Source organism: Oncorhynchus clarkii, chromosome 4 (assembly GCF_045791955.1).
Source record: "Oncorhynchus clarkii lewisi isolate Uvic-CL-2024 chromosome 4, UVic_Ocla_1.0, whole genome shotgun sequence".
Lineage (NCBI taxonomy): Eukaryota > Metazoa > Chordata > Actinopteri > Salmoniformes > Salmonidae > Oncorhynchus > Oncorhynchus clarkii.
In genome coordinates, this window is record NC_092150.1 from 2,614,492 (window position 1) to 2,636,016 (window position 21,525).

Sequence of the window (21,525 nt, forward strand, 5' to 3'; positions counted from 1 at the left end):
TGTTTCTTAAACTGACTTGCCAAGTTAAAATAAAGGTTAAATAAAAATACAAAATGGAAAAGCCAGCGAGGTTTATATTATCCTCTTCCTGCCTAGACAGCAGATCTTCCTCTTCCTGCCTAGACAGCAGATCTTCCTCTTCCTGCCTAGACAGCAGATTTTCCTCTTCCTGCCTAGACAGCAGATCTTCCTCTTCCTGCCTAGACAGCAGATCGTCCTCGCCACTACTCTGTGAAAAGATATTACAGTTCTTCAGATCTGGAACGGAGCTTGACCAGTTTTTTTTTCTCTCTATTGATTGTACGTTACCCAAACAAAACAGGAAGGCGACGGTGTTCTAGATGCTCGCAGACGTAGTCTAATCATGATGCCGCCTCGCTTGCCCCTGCTCTTTCGCCTCTGCTTCCTCTTTCGAGTTCTTGGGATCAGGTCCGGGGTAAAAGCATAAGATCCAGATCTGTCGACTCATTGAAGTTTAAATCTTCATCCAAATCGAGGTTAGTGGTTAGCTGTTCTGATGTCAAGAAGCTTTTTTTTCCCAGTAATAGCAAATTATGGCGGAAACATTATGTACAAAAATTGTTAAGATCAGCAACAACAACAAAAAAACACAAAATAACGCTAGTCAGGAGTCTGTAAAATTGTAGCTATCCACTGCAGTGGCACCTCGTCATCTTGTCTGGGTCAGGAGTCTGTAAAATGGCATCTATCCACTGCAGTAGCACCTCGTCATCTTGTCTGGGTCAGGAGTCTGTAAAATGGTAGCTATCCACTGCAGTGGCACCTCGTCATCTTGTCTGGGTCAGGAGTCTGTAAAATGGCATCTATCCACTGCAGTAGCACCTCGTCATCTTGTCTGGGTCAGGAGTCTGTAAAATGGCAGCTATCCACTGCAGTGGCACCTCGTCATCTTGTCTGGGTCAGGAGTCTGTAAAATGGCAGCTATCCACTCGCAGTGGCACCTCATCATGTTGTCAGGAAATCCCAGGAAAAACTATAGGCTGCAAAGCGATAGGACATATATTTATACTAGGCCTAAATAGCACTGGTCAAGAGTCTGTAAGATGGGAGAGAAGCAGGCTTGATGTAGATCATTGCTGAATGTAAAACAGGACTACAGCATAGGCCAAATTAACACACGGGGAAAGTTGAGGAGAGAAAGTGTGTTTGTGTTATCACTTTTGACCGGTTACGATAACATTGTTGCACCGATGCATTGGAAATAGTTGCACAGGACAGACAGAGAGATGAGCACAGTGGAACAAGAGCACCCAGAGGAATTGGCAACCATCAGAGAAATGAGAATCACTTGCACACCACATGAGCAACGAGGCAATGCCATGCTGTAAAAGATGTGTAGGCTAAACAGCGTTTGTTATTGAATTGCTACATTTAAATATGAGTTTCTATATTATTTTTCATCACATGTACATTGAAGTATTATTTGCAGGGAGGTAAAGAGGAAGTCCAATCCGTTACTGGACAGTTTGATCTCTTCATTCAAAGACTCAATCATGGACACTCTTACTGACAGTTGTGGCTGCTTTGCCTGATGAATTGTTGTCTCTACGTTCTTGCCCTTTGTGCTGTTGTCTGTGCCCAATAATGTTTGTACCATGTTTTGTGCTGCTACCATGTTGTGTTGCTACCATGTTGTTGTCATGTTGTGTTGCTGCCATGTTGTTGTCATGTTGTGTTGCTATCATGCTGTGTTGTCATGTTGTGTTGCTACCATGTTGTTGTCATGTTGTGTTGCTACCATGTTGTTGTCATGTTGTGTTGCTATCATGCTGTGTTGTCATGTTGTGTTGCTACCATGTTGTTGTCATGTTGTGTTGCTACCATGTTGTTGTCATGTTGTGTTGCTACCATGTTGTTGTCATGTTGTGTTGCTGCCATGTTGTTGTCATGTTGTGTTGCTACCATGTTGTTGTCATGTTGTGTTGCTACCATGCTGTGTTGTCATGTTGTGTTGCTACCATGTTGTTGTCATGTTGTGTTGCTACCATGTTGTTGTCATGTTGTGTTGCTACCATGTTGTGTTGCTACCATGTTGTTGTCATGTTGTGTTTCTACCATGTTGTTGTCATGTTGTGTTGCTGCCATGTTGTTGTCATGTTGTGTTGCTACCATGTTGTGTTGCTACCATGTTGTTGTCATGTTGTGTTGCTACCATGTTGTTGTCATGTTGTGTTGCTACCATGTTGTTGTCATGTTGTGTTGCTGCCATGTTGTTGTCATGTTGTGTTGCTATCATGCTGTGTTGTCATGTTGTGTTGCTACCATGTTGTTGTCATGTTGTGTTGCTACCATGTTGTTGTCATGTTGTGTTGCTATCATGCTGTGTTGTCATGTTGTGTTGCTACCATGTTGTTGTCATGTTGTGTTGCTACCATGTTGTTGTCATGTTGTGTTGCTACCATGTTGTTGTCATGTTGTGTTGCTGCCATGTTGTTGTCATGTTGTGTTGCTACCATGTTGTTGTCATGTTGTGTTGCTACCATGCTGTGTTGTCATGTTGTGTTGCTACCATGTTGTTGTCATGTTGTGTTGCTACCATGTTGTTGTCATGTTGTGTTGCTACCATGTTGTGTTGCTACCATGTTGTTGTCATGTTGTGTTGCTACCATGTTGTTGTCATGTTGTGTTGCTGCCATGTTGTTGTCATGTTGTGTTGCTGCCATGTTGTTGTCATGTTGTGTTGCTACCATGTTGTTGTCATTTTGTGTTGCTGCCATTTTGTTGTCATGTTGTGTTGCTACCATGCATTGTTGTGGTGTCTCTCTTGCCATGATGTGTGTTTTGTCCTCTCCCCGCAGGAGAGGCCTTTTGCCTTCTGGTAGGCCGTCATTGTAAAGAAGAATTGGTTCTTAACTGACTTGCCTAGTTAAATAAAGGTTAAATAAAATCTAATAAAAATCCCTTCCGTTGTTAGACTGTGCCCATAGCATTTCGTTTGTGAAAAATGAGGTGAATTGTAAGTGTTCTTAGGTTAAATTTGTGTAGTTCAGTCCTTGTGCTGTTGTTGTCTATTGATGTTCTGTATCATGTTTCGTGTTCCGTGTTCCGTGTTCCGTGTTTTGTGTTCTGTGTGCTGTGTGGAATCCCAAGAAGAGTAGCTGCTGCTTCAACAACAGCTAATGGGGGATCCTAATAAAATATTAAATAGCATAATGCTTATCTATACAATCCTCTCAGATCTCTGGGCCCATATCCACAAAACCTTTCAGAGTAGAAGTGCTGATATAGGATACATGTTTTCCTTTTGATCATAATGAATACAATTACATAAACAAGGAGGACCTGATCCTAGATCAGCACTCTGAGACACTCCAGATCTCAGGTCTGCACTCATTCATCTCCTGTGTGTCATTACAGGTTATACTGATAACAATCTGAGTAGCCGGGCCAACTAGCTGGCTTATTGAGAGTTAACCCTCAGCCTGTGGGCCAGACAGCAGACCTGACTTATTGAGAGTTAACCCTCAGCCTGTGGGCCAGACAGCAGACCTGACTTATTGAGAGTTAACCCTCAGCCTGTGGGCCAGACAGCAGACCTGACTTATTGAGAGTTAACCCTCAGCCTGTGGGCCAGACAGCAGACCTGATATACTGAGAGTTAACCCTCAGCCCTGTTTCTGTCTTCCCTCAGCCTGTGGGCCAGACAGCAGACCTCCTATGGCTATCTTTGAACTGCTGGACTACATAGTTAATGAGGTGAGTAAAGACTGTTACAATCGGTGTTTGGGGTCAATTTGAGTTTAATAAGGCAGTCAATTCACTAGTAATTTGAATATAAAAAATGAAATCTACAATAAAATAAAAATAAAAAAAATAAACAATTTGCTTCTACTTTTCAGTTTATTCAAAAGTCATATAAATCCTGGTTACAATATCATAGACTGTTTCTGCTGTAAGGTAGACCCTGCCTTCATTGATTGGTGATTGGGATGGTGGTGGGATGGTGGTGTACTGAACTGTGAATGACTGCCTGCCTCCTGAAAGCCTGCATGTCCTGAGTGTAATTTCTTCAAGGCTGAATCATTTATATATCCTCTCCATCCATCTCCTCTGTGATGCGATTGGACCATCTTGTTGTTGTTGTTTCTCCAGCCTCCTCCTAAGCTGCCTGGTATTTTCGGCGTTGAATTTCAAGACTTTGTGAATAAATGGTAAGTAATTAAAACCAAAAGCGACTACTTAAAGTTGTTGAGTTAAAACACAGTGGACCTTGTTTGTTGTCGCAGCTCCGAAGGCAATGAATCCACTTCAGTTCAGACATCAGCATTCAACATTGACAACGCTGCCACCTAGTGGTATGTGTGTGTGGTAGCAATGGTACGGAGTCGCTGCTTTGAGTACACTCACAGACTATCCATTATATTGGCCAGATACTCTAGTGGCAGCTCTAACAATGAACAGAAAAGTCTTCGAAAATGGAAGGCAGTCGGGAAGAAGGACTATTCTAGACAATCAGAGGGCATATTCGCGTGTTAACAACAGGCACAACTCCCATTTATAAAACTCCCATTTTTTTTTTCTCTCTCCAAGTTTCCGGGGTGTCACGTGTCCTACTTATATCCGCATACTGGTAACAGCCTAATCATTACGAAACTTCTATTGATCCAATAAACTACACGTGGTATACCAGAGAGGGATAAACTGGGCCCAAAATCTGCTTTCTCCAGCAGATTGCGTTTTTGGTTTGTTTTTCTTCACTCGCCAAGCGAGGAGTTTTTGTAAAGTGGTCAATAAAGGAATGTTGAATTTGGTTAACAAACAAATAAAATGGCTTATTTGGTACCTGTAGCTCATTTGATCAAATATACGTTTCATAATGCCTAGGTTGTTACGAGTGTACAAGTAGGACACGTGGCATACCGGCAACTTTGATTAAAACATTTTTAAAAACTATGGCAGCTTTCAAAACACTTCAAAGACAAACCCCTATCCCCTCAGCCCTCAAATGAAGTGGACACTTCTGATGACGTGTCATGACGTCTGACGAGTTGACGCTTGCAGGGCGCGGGAGGAAGGAGTGATTTTTAAATGGACCGCCCTTGCCCCGGAAATTCGTCACTCGTTTTCAGTCACCAGTAGCTTTACATGCGCTACAGTCAATTATGAGTGCATGTCTACTTATATTAACTATATAATTATTAATATACTAGCCTGCCTAGCTACTTCTGAAGAAGGAACATTTTGTATTTCTACAATTAGCAAAAGCTAATTACTTTTATGAGACGTGTTTGTTCGTTAGTAGCACAATTTCTAACTTATTTACATTTGCTTTTACTTACACTTGTATGTTGACTCCATATTGACGTTTTAGGTTTTGGCAGACTTTTCTTAGCGGATGTACAATCATCGCAAATTGAATTAGGGGGCGTTTGTCTGGAACTGTGAGGAGTAACAGCGTAACCTACGTTGTTACCATGACAAAGACCAAAGCCAGCGGGAGTACCGTTGAGGACTTTGGTGTGTCTCAATCCCAGGTTGAGGATCTTTTAAAGGATCTTTTAAACGAACAAAAATAGGTCTACAAGCAGTTGTTACAACAAGAAAATAGCTTCAAGTGTTTTGTCCAAATACTGGTGGATTCAACTAATAAAATAATGGATGACCTGACCAGAGAGGTCCAAGGACCTAAAGAACAGTTTGCCGTTCTCCCAGAGTCAGCTCGATGAGTTGAAACAGAATGGCAAGATGACAGCAATCTGTAAGTCATTGAGAGAGGACTTCAGTTTGTGTATGTGAATCCATGATAACAATGGCGGATAAATCAAACTCGAGGGACAATCAAGGCGGAACAACATGGTCGTGGACGGAATCGCAGAATCTCAATGAGACCTGGACGGATTCTGAGGACAAAGTGAGGGAAATTATCTCTGAGAAACTGAAGATGGACCACAGGAAGATTGAGGTGGAGCGCACCCACAGAACTGTAACACCCACCACCGGTCCAGGTGACAGGTCCAGGTGACAGGTCCAGGCCGATAGTGGTCAAGTTCTTGAGGTTAAATGACAAGGTAGCTGTTCTGGAAAGAGCCAAGAACTTGAGAGGAACGTACATCTTCCTCAACGAGGACTATCCTGAAGCTGTGCGCCAGAAGAGGAAACAACTGATGCCAGCCATGAAAGCTGCCAGAGCGTGTGGGGACATTGCTTACATCTGCTAAGACAGGTTCATTGTCCCCCCTCCCTCCCAGAAGCCTGGAAAGGATGAGAGAGCCAAGCCTATGGGTTCATGGCTTCAACCCCGCAACGCACACACACACACACACACCAATTGATTACTGGACTGCTAAATGTGTATTATTTTCTCTTGCTTTGTTTCCTCTTTTCATATTATGTCTCTGATAAGCTCCCCAGGAAAGGGCTGAAAATAGCCCATATTAATATATCATGCCTTAGAAATAAGGTTCATGAAATCAATAACTTGCTACCATCAGATAACATTCATATATTAGCCATTTCTGAGACTCGCTTAGATAATTAATTTGATGATACATCCGTAGCAATACAAGGGTATAACATCTATAGAAGAGACAGGAATGCTTATGGGGGAGGTGTTGTTGTATATATTCAGAGCCATATCCCTGTAATGTTTATAGGGGATGTGTTGCTGTATATAGTCAGAGTCATATCCCTGTAATGTTTATAGGGGAGGTGTTGTATATATTCAGAGCCATATCCCTGTAATGTTTATAGGGGAGGTGTTGCTGTATATAGTCAGAGTCATATCCCTGTAATGTGTATAGGGGAGGTGTTGTATATATTCAGTCATATCCCTGTAATGTTTATAGGGGAGGTGTTGCTGTATATAGTCAGAGCCATATCCCTGTAATGTTTATAGGGGAGGTGTTGTTGTATATATTCAGAACCTGTAATGTTTATAGGGGAGGTGTTGTATATAGTCAGAGTCATATCCCTGTAATGTGTATAGGGGAGGTGTTGTATATAGTCAGAGCCATATCCCTGTAATGTTTATAGGGGAGGTGTTGTTGTATATATTCAGAGCCATATCCCTGTAATGATTATAGGGGAGGTGTTGTATATATTCAGAGCCATATCCCTGTAATGTTTATAGGGGAGGTGTTGTATATATTCAGAGTCATATCCCTGTAATGTTTATAGGGGAGGTGTTGTGTATATTCAGAGTCATATCCCTGTAATGTTTATAGGGGAGGTGTTGTATATATTCAGAGCCATATCCCTGTAATGTTTATAGGGGAGGTGTTGTATATATTCAGTCATATCCCTGTAATGTTTATGGGGGAGGTGTTACTGTATATATTCAGAACCATATCCCTGTAATGTTTATAGGGGAGGTGTTGTATATATTCAGAGCCATATCCCTGTAATGTTTATAGGGGAGGTGTTGTATATATTCAGTCATATCCCTGTAATGTTTATGGGGGAGGTGTTACTGTATATATTCAGAACCATATCCCTGTAATGTTTATAGGGGAGGTGTTGCTGTATATATTCAGAGCCATATCCCTGTAATGTTTATAGGGGAGGTGTTGTATATATTCAGAGCCATATCCCTGTAATGTTTATAGGGGAGGTGTTGTATATATTCAGTCATATCCCTGTAATGTTTATGGGGGAGGTGTTACTGTATATATTCAGAACCATATCCCTGTAATGTTTATAGGGGAGGTGTTGCTGTATATATTCAGAGCCATATCCCTGTAATGTTTATAGGGGAGGTGTTGTATATATTCAGAGCCATATCCCTGTAATGTTTATAGGGGAGGTGTTGTATATAGTCAGAGTCATATCCCTGTAATGTTTATAGGGGAGGTGTTGCTGTATATAGTCAGAGCCATATCCCTGTAATGTTTATAGGGGAGGTGTTGCTGTATATATTCAGAGCCATATCCCTGTAATGTTTATAGGGGAGGTGTTGCTGTATATTCAGAGCCATATCCCTGTAATGTTTATAGGGGAGGTGTTGTATATATTCAGTCATATCCCTGTAATGTTTATAGGGGAGGTGTTGTATATATTCAGAGCCATATCCCTGTAATGTTTATAGGGGAGGTGTTGTTGTATATTCAGAGTCATATCCCTGTAATGTTTATAGGGGATATGGTTAGCATGTCTTAGGGGTACGATATAAAATGCTAATCTCCACTGTTATCGTAATGCTGAGAGGATAGCATGTCTTGGAGGTATGATATAAAATGCTAACCTCCACTGTTATTGTAATGGTGAGAGGTTAGCATGTCTTGATATAAAATGCTAACCTCCACTGTTATTGTAATGGTGAGAGGTTAGCATGTCTTGGGGGGTATGATTATTTGTGCCTGTGTAACTTTTCTCATCATTATTCACGATTCATTCAGGACTATCCGTAATCATGGTAGCATCCACATGAATGTAGAAGTGTTTAGAAACATAAAAGTGACTCCAAAATGACAAGGATTGTGGGATTGATTCCCGCAGGGGCCAACCAAATAAAAATTATACCCACGCACGACAGAGTTGCTTTGGATAAAAGCTTCTGCTAAATGGAATGCCTTATTATTATATAAACTACGTACTTTTATTTGTTGACAGTTTGATCAAGAACCCAGCAGACAGGGCAGACCTGAAGCAGTTGATGGTGAGTGGATTTATTTAGTTCCCAATGTAAAAGCGCCTTGTTGCGCTTGTGATCCTTCTCTCCCTACTGAAAAACAGACTCTATACTGTGGTATTATGTATGTATTTAGGTTTAGGGTTATGTGTAAAGGGTTAGGGTTATGTATTGAGGGTTATGGTTATGTATAAAGGGTTATGGTTATGTATTTAGGGTTATGTATAAAGGGTTATGGTTATGTATTTAGGGTTATGTATTTAGGGTTATGGTTATGTATTTAGGGTTATGTATAAAGGGTTAGGGTTATGTATAAAGGGTTAGGGTTATGTATTTAGGGTTAGGGTTATGTATTTAGGGTTATGTATAAAGGGTTAGGGTTATGTATTTAGGGTTAGGGTTATGTATTTAGGGTTACGTATAAAGGGTTAGGGTTATGCAGGAAGGGTTATGTATAAAGGGTTAGGGTTATGTATTTAGGGTTATGTATTTAGGGTTAGGGTTATGTATAAAGGGTTAGGGTTATGTATTTAGGGTTATGTATAAAGGGTTAGGGTTATGTATTTAGGGTTAGGGTTATGCATAAAGGGTTAGGGTTATGTCTAAAGGGTTAGGGTTATGTATTTAGCGTTATGTATAAAGGATTAGGGTTATGTGTGAAGGGTTAGGGTTATGTATTTAGGGTTAGGGTTATGTATAACGGGTTATGTATTTAGGGTTATGTGTGAAGGGTTAGGGTTATGTATTTAGGGTTAGGGTTATGTATAACGGGTTATGTATTTAGGGTTATGTATAAAGGATTAGGGTTATGTATTTAGGGTTAGGGTTATGTATAAAGGGTTATGTATTTAAGGTTAGGGTTATGTATAAAGGGTTATGTATTTAGGGTTAGGGCTATGTATTTAGGGTTATGTATAAAGGGTTATGTATTTAGGGTTAGGGTTATGTATTTAGGGTTATGTATTTAAGGTTAGGGATATGTACAAAGGGTTAGGGTTATGTATTTAGGGTTATGTATAAAGGGTTATGTATTTAAGGTTAGGGTTATGTATAAAGGGTTATGTATTTAGGGTTATGTATTTAAGGTTAGGGATATGTACAAAGGGTTAGGGTTATGTATTTAGGGTTATGTATAAGGGTTAGGGTTATGTAATTAGGATTATGTATAAAGGGTTACCATATGTTCTTACTGCTTGCATTTGTGTAATTTACAGCTCGTCTGTAAAATAGACCTTGGTGTCAGTAGGACTTCCTGGTTAAATAAAGTCCCCTTGGTGTCAGGACTTCCTGGTTAATGTAATGTAAATCCAGTAATAGTAACCACGTCTCTCTTGACTGACATCTCTCTCCAGGTTCATCAATTCATCAAACAGTCGGAGGCAGAGGAGGTGGACTTTGCAGGCTGGCTGTGTAGCACCATTGGACTCAACCAGCCAGTCACCCCAACACACAGTGTGGGCATGTGACGGCCCTTCTATGCACCTTGGTTACGTCCCAATTAGCTCTCCTTCCGACCAAAGTGTCCACATGTTCACTTCCCTTTCAATGATTTGAAAGTGGTGGAAACTCCCACTAGCTCATGCTTCCACCAATCCAATTTTATTGGGGAAGCAGCGAACAAGTGTACACTTAAGGAGATATTGGGACACACACCTGCTTAGCCAAACACTCATAGCCTGTATTCAAACAGAATTGCTTTGTTTCATCGGGGTGGTATTCACAATGAACCAAACAGGAAGGGACCAACCTTACTTTAAGAAATGTCTGCCACTTTAACCACCACCTCTAAATTGGCTTCTCCTCTATGACTATGTAGGTCTGCTGGTTTAAGGACAGTATGTAGGTCTGCTGTTTTAATAAAGACAATATTTAAGCTTGGGAAACTGTCTGAGCAATCACTGCCCCCCCCCCCCCCCCCTAATATAATATTATTGCTGTCTGCCACCTCCCCCACTGTCTCTAAATAGGGTTGTCCTTCCCCACTGTCTCTAAATAGGGTTGTCCTTCCCCACTGTCTCTAAATAGGGTTGTCCTTCCCCACTGTCTCTAAATAGGGTTGTCCTTCCCCACTGTCTCTAAATAGGGTTGTCCTTCCCCACTGTCTCTAAATAGGGTTGTCCTTCCCCACTGTCTCTAAATAGGGTTGTCCTTCCCCACTGTCTCTAAATAGGGTTGTCCTTCCCCACTGTCTCTAAATAGGGTTGTCCTTCCCCACTGTCTCTAAATAGGGTTGTCCTTCCCCACTGTCTCTAAATAGGGTTGTCCTTCCCCACTGTCTCTAAATAGGGTTGTCCTTCCCCACTGTCTCCAAATAGGGTTGTCCTTCCCCACTGTCTCCAAATAGGGTTGTCCTTCCCCACCGTCTCTAAATAGGGTTGTCCTTCCCCACTGTCTCTAAATAGGGTTGTCCTTCCCCAGTCTCTAAATAGGGTTGTCCTTCCCCACTGTCTCTAAATAGGGTTCTCCTCTGACTATAAAGGCCTGCCACCTAGGAGCAAGGAACAAAACACTGGATGTACAGGTACTGTATAGCCTACTTGCCAGACTAGACAGGTACTGTATAGCCTACTTGCCAGACTATACAGGTACTGTATAGCCTACTTGCCAGACTATACAGGTACTATATAGCCTACTTGCCAGACCAGACAGGTACTTTAAAGCCTACTTGCCAGACTGTTTTAGGAAATATCCTACTACATCAAAAGGTGTCAAACTCATTCCATGGAGGACTGTCTATTCACTCCTCCCTTGTTTTATCTTAAATAGTGGCATTTGGAAAGTATTCAGCCTTTTTCCACACTGTTACATTACAGCCTTATTCTAAAATAGATTTAATCCCATTTTTTTTGTGCGCCACCCTATGGGACTCCAAATCACGGTCGGGATGTGATGCAGCTTGGATTCAAACCAGGGACTGCAGTGACGCCTATTGCACCGAGATGCAGCGGTCTAAAATGACCCTAAGTCAAGGCAGCTACCGTCAATGATCCCAAGCACACAACCAAGACAACGCAGGAGTGGCTTTGGGACAAATCTTGGGGCAGGTTCTTGGGACCCAGATTAAGCCTAGCCCTGGACTACAAATCATTCTCAAATGGAGAATTTCCATTGAAAGTGCATTTTAGTAACAGGACTAGGCTTAATTGGGTCTGGGAAACTGGCCCGTAAATGTCCTTGAGTGGTCCAGCCAAACCCTGGACTTGAAACCGATCGAAGATCTCTGGAAATGGCTGTGCGGAGAAGCTCCCCATCCGCTTGAGGACTTTATAATCGTTTGATGAAAAGGTTGCGGATTAGTTAGGAACGCCTGGTTGTCCAGAGTCTTAAATTGGGCACATTTAAAATGACAACTAGAAGCAGCAGACCTTCCTTTGAGTTTAGACCCCCAGAGGTCACCGTTCAGACCTGACAGCAGTTCCCCGATAAAAAAAAATGGTGGCATTTAAGTTGTGCGATTTGAAAAGCTGTATAATTGTAAAGGCTGTTTACAGACTGGGACCCAGGCTAGCGGTTTACATCCAGACTGGGACCCAGGCTAGCGGTTTACATCCAGACTGGGACCCAGGCTAGCGGTTTACATCCAGACTGGGACCCAGGCTAGCGGTTTACAGTCTGGGACCATCCTCTGTAAAACGGTCTAAATGATGCTATGTGGTATAATGATATATAATAAACAGTACCTGAAAATTGTTGCATCGTAGCTTTTAAAATTACTGACAAATGGTCGCACTCAAACGAATGAAGGGTCCCTGATCGGTTTGTGGCTTCATGTACATTCATTGTCACGCCACACATGACAAATCCACGAGTCAAGAGCGGCAACCAGGCTGTATTCCTGATTAAATAAAAAGACAACTAGGACCTTTGTTTAGATTTTATTTGAAACCATCTGAACGCCACCGTCTGTTAGAAGAGCTGATTTATGCCTTGGCGGGGGCTGCCTTGGTGGGGGCTGGCTTCTTGGCCGGCTTCTTCTTGGGTTTCAGCATCTTGGCCTTGATCTGTGTGTAGAGAGAGACACTCATATAGACAGGACCTGGGCAGGGTTAATGTACACAGATTGTACTGATGCGAGTAGTCGAGAGTGCTACAATACGAGTCTTGGGTCCAGTTTCCCTATTATACAGGTCTTTCTATGCAACAAATAGCCACCGGCCATCTTGGGTCCAGTTTCCCTATTATACAGGTCTTTCTATGCAACAAATAGCCACCGGCCATCTTGGGTCCAGTTTCCCTATTATACAGGTCTTTTCTATAAAACAAATAGCCATCGGCCATCTTGGGTCCAGTTTCCCTATTATACAGGCCTTTTCTATGCAACAAATAGCCACCGGCCATCTTGGGTCCAGTTTCCCTTTTATACAGGTCTTTCTATGCAACAAATAGCCACCGGCCATCTTGGGTCCAGTTTCCCTATTATACAGGTCTTTCTATGCAACAAATAGCCATCGGCCATCTTGGGTCCAGTTTCCCTATTATACAGGTCTTTTCTATGCAACAAATAGCCACCGGCCATCTTGGGTCCAGTTTCCCTATTATACAGGTCTTTTCTATGCAACAAATAGCCATCGGCCATCTTGGGTCCAGTTTCCCTATTATACAGGTCTTTCTATGCAACAAATAGCCATCGGCCATCTTGGGTCCAGTTTCCCTATTATACAGGTCTTTCTATGCAACAAATAGCCACCGGCCATCTTGGGTCCAGTTTCCCTATTATACAGGTCTTTCTATGCAACAAATAGCCACCGGCCATCTTGGGTCCAGTTTCCCCTATTATACAGGTCTTTCTATGCAACAAATAGCCATCGGCCATCTTGGGTCCAGTTTCCCTATTATACAGGTCTTTTCTATGCAACAAATAGCCATCGGCCATCTTGGGTCCAGTTTCCCTATTATACAGGTCTTTTCTATGCAACAAATAGCCATCGGCCATCTTGGGTCCAGTTTCCCTATTATACAGGCCTTTTCTATGCAACAAATAGCCACCGGCCATCTTGGGTCCAGTTTCCCTATTGTACAGGTCTTTTCTATGTTACAGAGCGCCACGGTCGGCCATTTTGGGTGTTCTACTCACAGCCGGGTCATGCAGCAGGATGGCTTGACGTCTGGCCGTCTTGGCGTAGGGGTTCAGCTTCATCATTATTCTCAGGTTCTTCAGGGGGTTCTTCTTCAGGACTCTGCGCCTGATCTTCTTGCTGCGAGGAGACACGAGAGACCGGGGTTAGTAGGAGCATCCCCAAGAGGCACAACATTCCCTAAATAGTGCACTACTTTAGATCCAAGGCAACTTGGCCGTGATCAAATGCAGTGCACTATGTTGGGAATGGGGGGGATGCAATCTGGTCATGCTCAGGACTCCAATTAAAATCAGGATTCAGAAACACGGACCTGAAGTGGAACCTCATCATGGCTTCAATGTCACCGCGAAGCATAACGTACTACAATACCCACAATGCACTGTACAATATAAAGCGAACCGGGGAGGGGGGGCTTACTTTGGTGCGCGGAGTGCTTTCTGGATCTCCTCACTCTTCAGGATCCTGCTCAGATCTGTGTTGGTCATCTTGTGCATGGGCAGACTGGAGGAGACAGGACAGGGGTCAGACTACAACAGTACCTCTGTTAGGAAGCAGCATGTGGTTTAGCAACAGACCACTTGTTAAAAACTCAGAACTTCTGGTAGATATCAGGATTCAGAAACACGGACCGAAGTAGAAGCTCATCACCGTAGAAATTAAATAACTCTCAAAATCTGTTACTGTGACTCTGGCTCACTACAATGCCAGAGTACTAACGTCAACCGGTTTTTTCTTTAAACCGGCTGGGGCGCCGCGTAACGCCCGTTCTACTCACTTGTAGTCCACCTTGAGAGAGGCAGACTTGCGCCAGGTCCCGTAGAGCTGGTCCAGCTTGCGGAAGGCGGACTCGGTCCAGATACAGAACCGACCAACGTGACCTCCGGGGGCGAGCCTCAGCAGGTTCAGCTTGTTCACGTTCTGCAGGGTGATGCCTGGTAGAGGGATGGGAGGACAGGCACTTAGAGACATTAAAACATATAGCCTCAGCAGGTTCAGCTTGTTCACGTTCTGCAGGGTGATGCCTGGGTGAAAGAGCGGCAAATACACATGACACCAGACACGAATAAGTAAATAAACATTATATTAGAGAAATAGTTAGAACTATTGATGTTTGTATTGGTTTTGTTCCTACACAAAAACATAATATTAAACCATCATGACTGATATCAGGTTGGGCTCAGAACTTCTGATTTTCACGAACATGGACCTGAATGGGAATCAGAACTTCCATTGGCCCTAACCCCCCCCCCCCCCGGGTCCCCTCTAGCCAGTACATACCAGGGATGTTTCTGAAGGCCTTGGTGACACCTTGATCCTGGTTGTAGATGATGCACGGTCCTTTGCGTTGGATACGCCTGCGATTCCTCATCTTACCTTTGCCAGCTCGCATGCGCTGTGACGCGTACACCTGCACGCACACACAGAGAGGACACACACACACTTAGCACCTTAAGTCAACAGAAGGAGACAACAGCTGTGCTTTTATCTCGCTAATATCAGTATTCATGCTCAGGACTTCCATTAAAAATCAGGATTCAGAAACACGGACCTGAAGTGGAACCTCATCACGGCTTCACGTCACTGTACACAGTACAACGTGTACGCAGGTCAACGGTGACCAGAGAGACAGTGTCAACACTAGCCATTTACAAACCTTCTTGATGTCGTTCCAGGCCTTGAGTTTCTTCAGCAGCAGCACGGCCTCTTTAGTCTTCTTGTAACCCTCCACTTTGTCGTCAACCACCAGGGGAACCTCTGGGATCTCCTCGATGCGGTGTCCTGGAGGAGGGAGGGGCTTCAGATTGTTGTACAGTTGCTTTATGTTCTAATTCTAAGTGTTATTTTGATCAGAATTGTATCCTCCTGTCGGTGTGAAGGTAATGACGTTCTATTGTCGCCAGCGCGTCAGTTGCATGGCTAGCTAAATAGATTCAGACAAACTAAAAACCTGGCTAGCTAAATACGCCCCCCCCCCTGAGAAGATTCAGACAAACTAAAACCTGGTTAGCTAAATACAGCCCCCCGAGAAGATTCAGACAAACTAAAACCTGGCTAGCTAAATAGATTCAGACAAACTAAAACCTGGCTAGCTAAATACGCCCCCCCCCCTGAGAAGATTCAGACAAACTAAAACCTGGCTAGCTAAATACGCCCCCCCCCCCCCTGAGAAGATTCAGACAAACTAAAACCTGGCTAGCCAAATACGCCCCCCCCCCCCCCCCCAGAGAAGATTCAGACAAACTAAAACCTGGCTAGCCAAATACGGCCCACCGAGAAGATTCAGACAAACTCAAACCTGGCTAGCCAAATACAGCCCCCGAGAAGATTCAGACAAACTAAAACCTGGCTAGCTAAATACACCACCCCCCCCCCCCCCCCCCCCCTCCGAGAAGATTCAGACAAACTCGAGCCGTATATGATAAGTGACATTTGACGTAACCAACGAAAGTAACAATTTCTAGTACCGAAACCGAGGCACATTAAGACATCTTGCTCAGAATTATTATCTCGTCAACCCACCGTGCCAGCTACAAGACAGTCGGCAAACCATCACTGCACACAGAGTCAGACGCAAATTACACCATCATCGCAAGTCTTATGGATCAACATTTTAAAAGCGTGTGATTGTCACAAGCACTAATTTGGATTTTATTTTGTTGGGGGGGTTTAAAAGGTACAAAGTATTATTTCATGCTGTATATTCCATGTACTATGGGATGCCACTCATTAAAAACGTGGATAAATACCAAGTATTCATAATTTATCAATCGTTAGTCACATAGTACTCCAGACACCAGCTCGTATACAGCAAAAAAAAAGCAACGGTTCCCCCACACGCTGAACGTCATATCGCGTTTGTGCATCCGAGTGACTGTTCGATCCGATGATTCTCTGGGTCATTTCCCGTTTTAATGCATTATCTGAGTTACTGGGTGTTCAAGCAGGTTGATATATCTGTCCAGTATGACGTAGCAGTGTGATCATGTCTCTCGCTACACTTATAATAGGAACATGACGTTTAGATCGGTAATACGTTTATCATAGATATCAGGCTACATAAATTGAAGTAAAAAATTATTCTCCAATGTTTAAGATTAAATTATATATATATTAGGGACCATAACACTGATGAAAAAGAATAACAAAATAAAAAACTAACTGTGCTGTATGAAAGGGTGACAGGAGGCGTACCTTTGGACATGACGAGAGCGGGCAGGGCGGAGGCGGCCAGAGCGGAGCAGATGGCGTAACGCTTCTGGGTGGTGTTGATCCTGCGGTGCCAGCGGCGCCACGTCTTGGTGGGCGCGAACATGCGACCTCCACGACACATCTACAGTCACGGGGGAGGGTCAAGGAAATGCAACGAGCTAAACGGACGAAGAGACATGGCTTCTTCAAAGAACTTGATTACTGGACACGTTTAACCAGTAATGACTGTTTTTCGTTCGGGGAAACAGGCCCTAAAATGTTGTTTGCGAGTATCTTGCTCAGACTCAAGGTTCGTCAGCCACTTGTGCCAGTATATGACATCAGGCATAACGTCACTGATCACAGTGTAGGACGCAAATTACACCATCACTGCAAGCCTCGGGAGTGTCTATATAACTACCATCTACATGGGCTGCGTTCATTAGGCAACACAAATGGATGAAAATACAAACAATTAGGTGCCACTCGTATTTGTACAATAAGACTTAAGAAGTCGATTGCAAAAACGTTTTGTTGAGATGAGCCCTAATGAACACAGACATTAGAGACATGGTGAACAATATAAAGGAAAACATATCGTACATTTATTTAAAAATATATAAAAAAAAAAATCTGTATTTGGGATGAAAATATCATGTGATTGAACATGTGCTTTTTGAAACAGCGAAGTGTCATGGTACAGGTCTTTAGAGGTTGTACACAAGAAAATGTGTCCTCAATGAAATGTTGATTACTTTTTTCGGGGGCGACTTAATTAAGTGCTTACCTCCCTCCTTTCTACACGCGGAATACAGAGAAAAGCTGGATAGTGGAACCCACTTGAGTGCCACCAAATCCAATTTAACATGCAGATAAAGTTCAGAATTAACCATTTCATGTGTACAAAATCTAAAGACCTGCGTCACTATAGTTTCAGTTTGTAAAAGGCTGTATTTTAGAGTAAAGGTTCAGTTTTAAACAAGCTCCCATAATGCAGCAGGAGGACGAGGAAGTCTATTGGACAGTTCTATAACATGCCATTTGAGTCCAAAATATAGAAAGTAAACGTATCCTTGTAGGGCTAAACTGTCCGAGAGGATACATTGCCGAAGGCTCCCTGGCCGGAGCGGTGGGTTCCACCTCCCCTCACACGGGGGATACGGGCCACAGCTCTGCCTGTACCCCAGGACTCAGCACTGGTCTGGTGACCTGGAACACACAAACATTACAACCATTAGATATATATCCTGAATAAAAATATATATAATGTAACAATGAGTTTGTTCATATAAAAGACATCCGTCAATTTAAAAAAAAATATGAATTAGGCCCTAATCTATGGATTTCACAGGCCTGGGAAAACAGATCTGCACCTGTTGTTTATGATCCATTAAAAATAAAGTTAGGCATGGATCAGAAAACCAGTCAGTATCTGGTGTGACGACCATTCATTCGCCTCACGCAGAACATGAGAAATAAGTTATGAGTATGGCAACATTCTGGGATCCTTTTTTTTTTTCAGACCATGAAACCAACACAGTTCCCATGTGTTGACATATATTTTGTCCAGTTGTACAGGTGAAAGCCCTTCAGAACTTCTAGTATAATCAGGTTTCAGAAACACGGACCGAAGTTAAAACTCATCACCAAAGCTTTTCACCTGTATCCAAAGAAATTGCTTATTTGATTGAATAAATGTTCAAACGATCACTCACCTGCCAGTCCGCTGACGGCATAAGGCTGACGACTGTTCTTGCGCATGTTGGTGTGCACGAAGTTGACAATGTCGGGGCGGATGGGAGCCTTGAACACCGCAGGCATGACAACATTTTTGCCTGAGCTTTCTCCTTTCTCGGAGTAGATCGAGATTAAAGGCCGGGCACAAGCCTGTGGGAGAACACGGTCAAAATCAGATGCATGTTACGCAAAATTCTTACAATGTACCTAATCGCATGTAGCGTGTCGGATGATTAACGTTAGCTAGCTGCATGTAGTTTAATGGTCATCTTGCTCAGACTCAGTTGTCGTCATTCACTTGCGCCAGCATATGACAATAGGCATTTGTCGACTGATCGCAAAGTAGGACGCAAATTACACCATCATAGCAAGTACATGTAAAATACCACGTATTTTTTTCTCTCTCTCAGTCCCGCTAGCCACCATGCTAGTAGCTAGGTACCACGCTAACCAGAAAATGTGTGATCTTTGGATTAATTATCTGCAGCTGACTAGCTTACGCAAATGTGTACGTGATCTATAGTTTACCAAGTACATATTCAAAGCAGTTGCGTGAAGAAATGTGTACTGGTTTACGAACTTCGTCTATTTTATCAAATACGGCCTGTGGTTGAAAGGAAAAGCACACGTGTGACTTGGCTTAGAACATTGCAGACAAAATGGCTCCTCGTATCAACTTCCTTCAGATTCTCCGTAAAATGTGTTAAATTGTATTGCCTAAACAAACATATTGGCGAGAGAAGTCTTTCTTTTTTTGCAATTTCGATTGATTGCTAATGTTAAATAGTATTTGCTGATACAAAAAGCTAGGATTCTCACCATTTTTATGTTTTAGTCTCGGCTCGCCGACGAACCACGCTCCTTACTCAATGGCGGCCACAGTAGAAAAGGAAGTTGGTAATGCAACTCACAGGACATATGCTTCCGACAAAGAAAACGTCACACTTCCGACAAAAACTGAAACGTTCAATGAATTCAATACTACACAGAGGCATGTTTTTCGATTCTAAATCGATATACGTATTCTTTCATCTTATAAACATTTTAATATATCGAACTTGAAATACTATATAACGGCGAAAACTATTTTTATACATGAGATTACATAGGTCCCTACTGCGCAGTACGGCGGAGGAAACAAGTTGGTGACCGGACTACTTTCATGTAATCATTTCCTGGAATCAAATATTAATATATATATTTTTTATTTCTTAAATATAACTACCACACGGGACAGTTGTGTGAAAATACGTATTCTTTTCTTACTCGTCTTTGTAAAAAATAAATAATAATATATTAAAAATAGTTTGTGTTCGTCGTGTAGACTGATGACGTCAAGGGTTCACTGGCTGTTTTGGCGCGAACGTCAAAGTTCAGTATTTTTCTGACTTCAAAACACCAACTAACGTACTATTTCGGTAACTATCAACCCAAATGAAATGGGCTCCAAGATCATCGCCGATGTTGTACAGTTTTCGAAAATGCTTCGGTGAGTTATCGATTTTCAAATGTGTGACTACCTGTTTGTTATTCTGTACTTCGTTAGCGTTAGCTAGTTAGCTGAGTTAGCTAATCATTGCATAGTGTCCACTGTAAAGTTTGGTGGAGGAGGAATAAGGGTCTAGGCCCCCTTTTAGTTCCAATGAAGGGTGAAATCGTAAAGCAAAAACCAACAATTCCATTATAGACTATTTTGTGCTTCCAACTTTGTGGCAACAGTGTATAAGAGGAATACAAATCAAATGTATTTATATAGCCAGAGGATGGACGAGAGAGATGCAAGCGGAGATACATGAATTGCGCAAGAAGGGAACAGTGAAGACAGAGATGTAGGTGTAAATTGATGATGTAAATATATCACTAGCCACTTTAAACAATGCCACCTTATATAATGTTACTTACCCTACATTATTCATCTTATATGCATACGTATATACTGTCCTCTATATCATCGACTGTATCCTTATGTAATACATGTATCACTAGCCACTTTAAACTATGCCACTTTGTTTACATACTCATCTCATTTGTACATACTGTACTCGATACCATCTACTGTATCTTGCCTATGCTGCTCTGTACCATCACTCATTCATATATCCTTATGTACATATTCTTTATCCCCTTACACTGTGTACAAGACAGTAGTTTTGGAATTGTTAGTTAGATTACTTGTTATTACTGCATTGTCGGAACTAGAAGCACAAGCATTTCGCTACACTCGCATTAACATCTGCTAACCATGTGTATGTGACAAATAAAATTTGATTTGATTTGAAATTGAAAGTGTATTCGGGCTCAGCTGTTACTCCACCATCAGTATGTATCTTCACCACTAGAATAAACACCACCAGGCTTCCAGTAGAGACTCGATAATTATATCTTTTTTTTTTTACAGAATTACGAAAAATCTTCCTCTGGAGTAAACCACATACTGGGGTATTAATTGCATAACTAACGTCTGCTAATACTATGGCTGTCTCTCTCCCTTCAGACGGTACAGAGTCAATGTGGAGGCTATATACAGGGGGTACCAGTACAGAGTCAATGTGGAGGCTATATACTGGGGGCACCGGTACAGAGTCAATGTGGAGGCTATATACAGGGGGCACCGGTACAGAGTCAATGTGGAGGCTATATACAGGGGGTACCTGTACAGAGTCAATGTGGAGGCTATATACAGGGTGTTACGGTACAGAGTCAATGTGGAGGCTATATACAGGGTATTACGGTACAGAGTCAATGTGGAGGCTATATACAGGGTGTTACGGTACAGAGTCAATGTGGAGACTATATACAGGGGGTACCTGTACAGAGTCAATGTGGAGGCTATATACAGGGGGCACCGGTACAGAGTCAATGTGGAGGCTATATACAGGGTGTTATGGTACAGAGTCAATGTGGAGGCTATATACAGGGGGTACCTGTACAGAG

The 21,525-nt window shown here is 42.5% G+C and overlaps 3 protein-coding genes and 7 non-coding genes across 11 annotated transcripts in view; 2 read left to right on the plus strand and 8 right to left on the minus strand.

The window, feature by feature from the left end:
* Nucleotides 1-10,053, plus strand: part of LOC139406296 (mitogen-activated protein kinase kinase 1) — a 64,015-nt gene extending 53,962 nt beyond the window's left edge. The window contains exons 8-11 of the mRNA XM_071148759.1: nucleotides 3,653-3,717; nucleotides 4,114-4,172; nucleotides 8,569-8,614; nucleotides 9,940-10,053. Of these exons, the coding sequence (XP_071004860.1) occupies nucleotides 3,653-3,717; nucleotides 4,114-4,172; nucleotides 8,569-8,614; nucleotides 9,940-10,053 (284 nt within the window). The remainder of the gene's footprint in view (nucleotides 1-3,652; nucleotides 3,718-4,113; nucleotides 4,173-8,568; nucleotides 8,615-9,939) is intronic.
* A 2,393-nt stretch (nucleotides 10,054-12,446) lies between these two features.
* On the minus strand, nucleotides 12,447-19,630 carry LOC139406290 (ribosomal protein L4). The gene is made up of 10 exons (XM_071148747.1): nucleotides 19,411-19,630; nucleotides 18,570-18,741; nucleotides 17,957-18,063; nucleotides 16,858-16,996; nucleotides 15,320-15,444; nucleotides 14,944-15,073; nucleotides 14,441-14,597; nucleotides 14,083-14,166; nucleotides 13,662-13,782; nucleotides 12,447-12,588 (listed from the first exon to the last, which is right to left on the minus strand). Exons 1-10 carry the CDS (start codon nucleotides 19,411-19,413, stop codon nucleotides 12,508-12,510), a joined length of 1,119 nt encoding a protein of 372 aa, XP_071004848.1. The 5' UTR covers nucleotides 19,414-19,630; the 3' UTR covers nucleotides 12,447-12,507.
* LOC139408141 (small nucleolar RNA SNORD18) lies at nucleotides 13,933-14,000 on the minus strand. The gene has a single exon (XR_011634197.1). It is a non-coding gene; the product is annotated as a small nucleolar RNA SNORD18 (small nucleolar RNA).
* On the minus strand, nucleotides 14,251-14,318 carry LOC139408142 (small nucleolar RNA SNORD18). The gene has a single exon (XR_011634198.1). It is a non-coding gene; the product is annotated as a small nucleolar RNA SNORD18 (small nucleolar RNA).
* LOC139408139 (small nucleolar RNA SNORD18) lies at nucleotides 15,171-15,239 on the minus strand. The gene has a single exon (XR_011634195.1). It is a non-coding gene; the product is annotated as a small nucleolar RNA SNORD18 (small nucleolar RNA).
* On the minus strand, nucleotides 16,157-16,257 carry LOC139408144 (small nucleolar RNA SNORD16). The gene has a single exon (XR_011634200.1). It is a non-coding gene; the product is annotated as a small nucleolar RNA SNORD16 (small nucleolar RNA).
* LOC139408145 (small nucleolar RNA SNORD16) lies at nucleotides 17,151-17,249 on the minus strand. Its single transcript, XR_011634201.1, has one exon. It is a non-coding gene; the product is annotated as a small nucleolar RNA SNORD16 (small nucleolar RNA).
* LOC139408140 (small nucleolar RNA SNORD18) lies at nucleotides 18,440-18,506 on the minus strand. Its single transcript, XR_011634196.1, has one exon. It is a non-coding gene; the product is annotated as a small nucleolar RNA SNORD18 (small nucleolar RNA).
* Nucleotides 18,863-18,961, minus strand: LOC139408143 (small nucleolar RNA SNORD16). Its single transcript, XR_011634199.1, has one exon. It is a non-coding gene; the product is annotated as a small nucleolar RNA SNORD16 (small nucleolar RNA).
* Nucleotides 19,631-19,919: 289 nt separating the features above from the next.
* Nucleotides 19,920-21,525, plus strand: part of LOC139406293 (zwilch kinetochore protein) — a 30,515-nt gene continuing 28,909 nt past the window's right edge. The window contains exon 1 of one of the 2 annotated variants that reach the window (XM_071148752.1): nucleotides 19,920-20,080. In XM_071148752.1, coding sequence (XP_071004853.1) covers nucleotides 20,031-20,080 — 50 coding nt within the window. In that variant the 5' untranslated portion in view covers nucleotides 19,920-20,030. The remainder of the gene's footprint in view (nucleotides 20,081-21,525) is intronic. The other variant, XM_071148753.1, reaches the window with a different exon arrangement.

Bases quoted from the DNA above. Each gene is read 5' to 3' on its own strand.
- LOC139406290 (XM_071148747.1), bottom strand. The intron at 18,064-18,569 runs GTGAGTGATCGT...TGTGTGTTCCAG, and splicing joins TGCCGTCAGCGGACTGGCAG to GTCACCAGACCAGTGCTGAG. The intron at 14,167-14,440 runs GTGAGTAGAACG...TGTCTCCTCCAG, and splicing joins TCTCTCAAGGTGGACTACAA to TCTGCCCATGCACAAGATGA.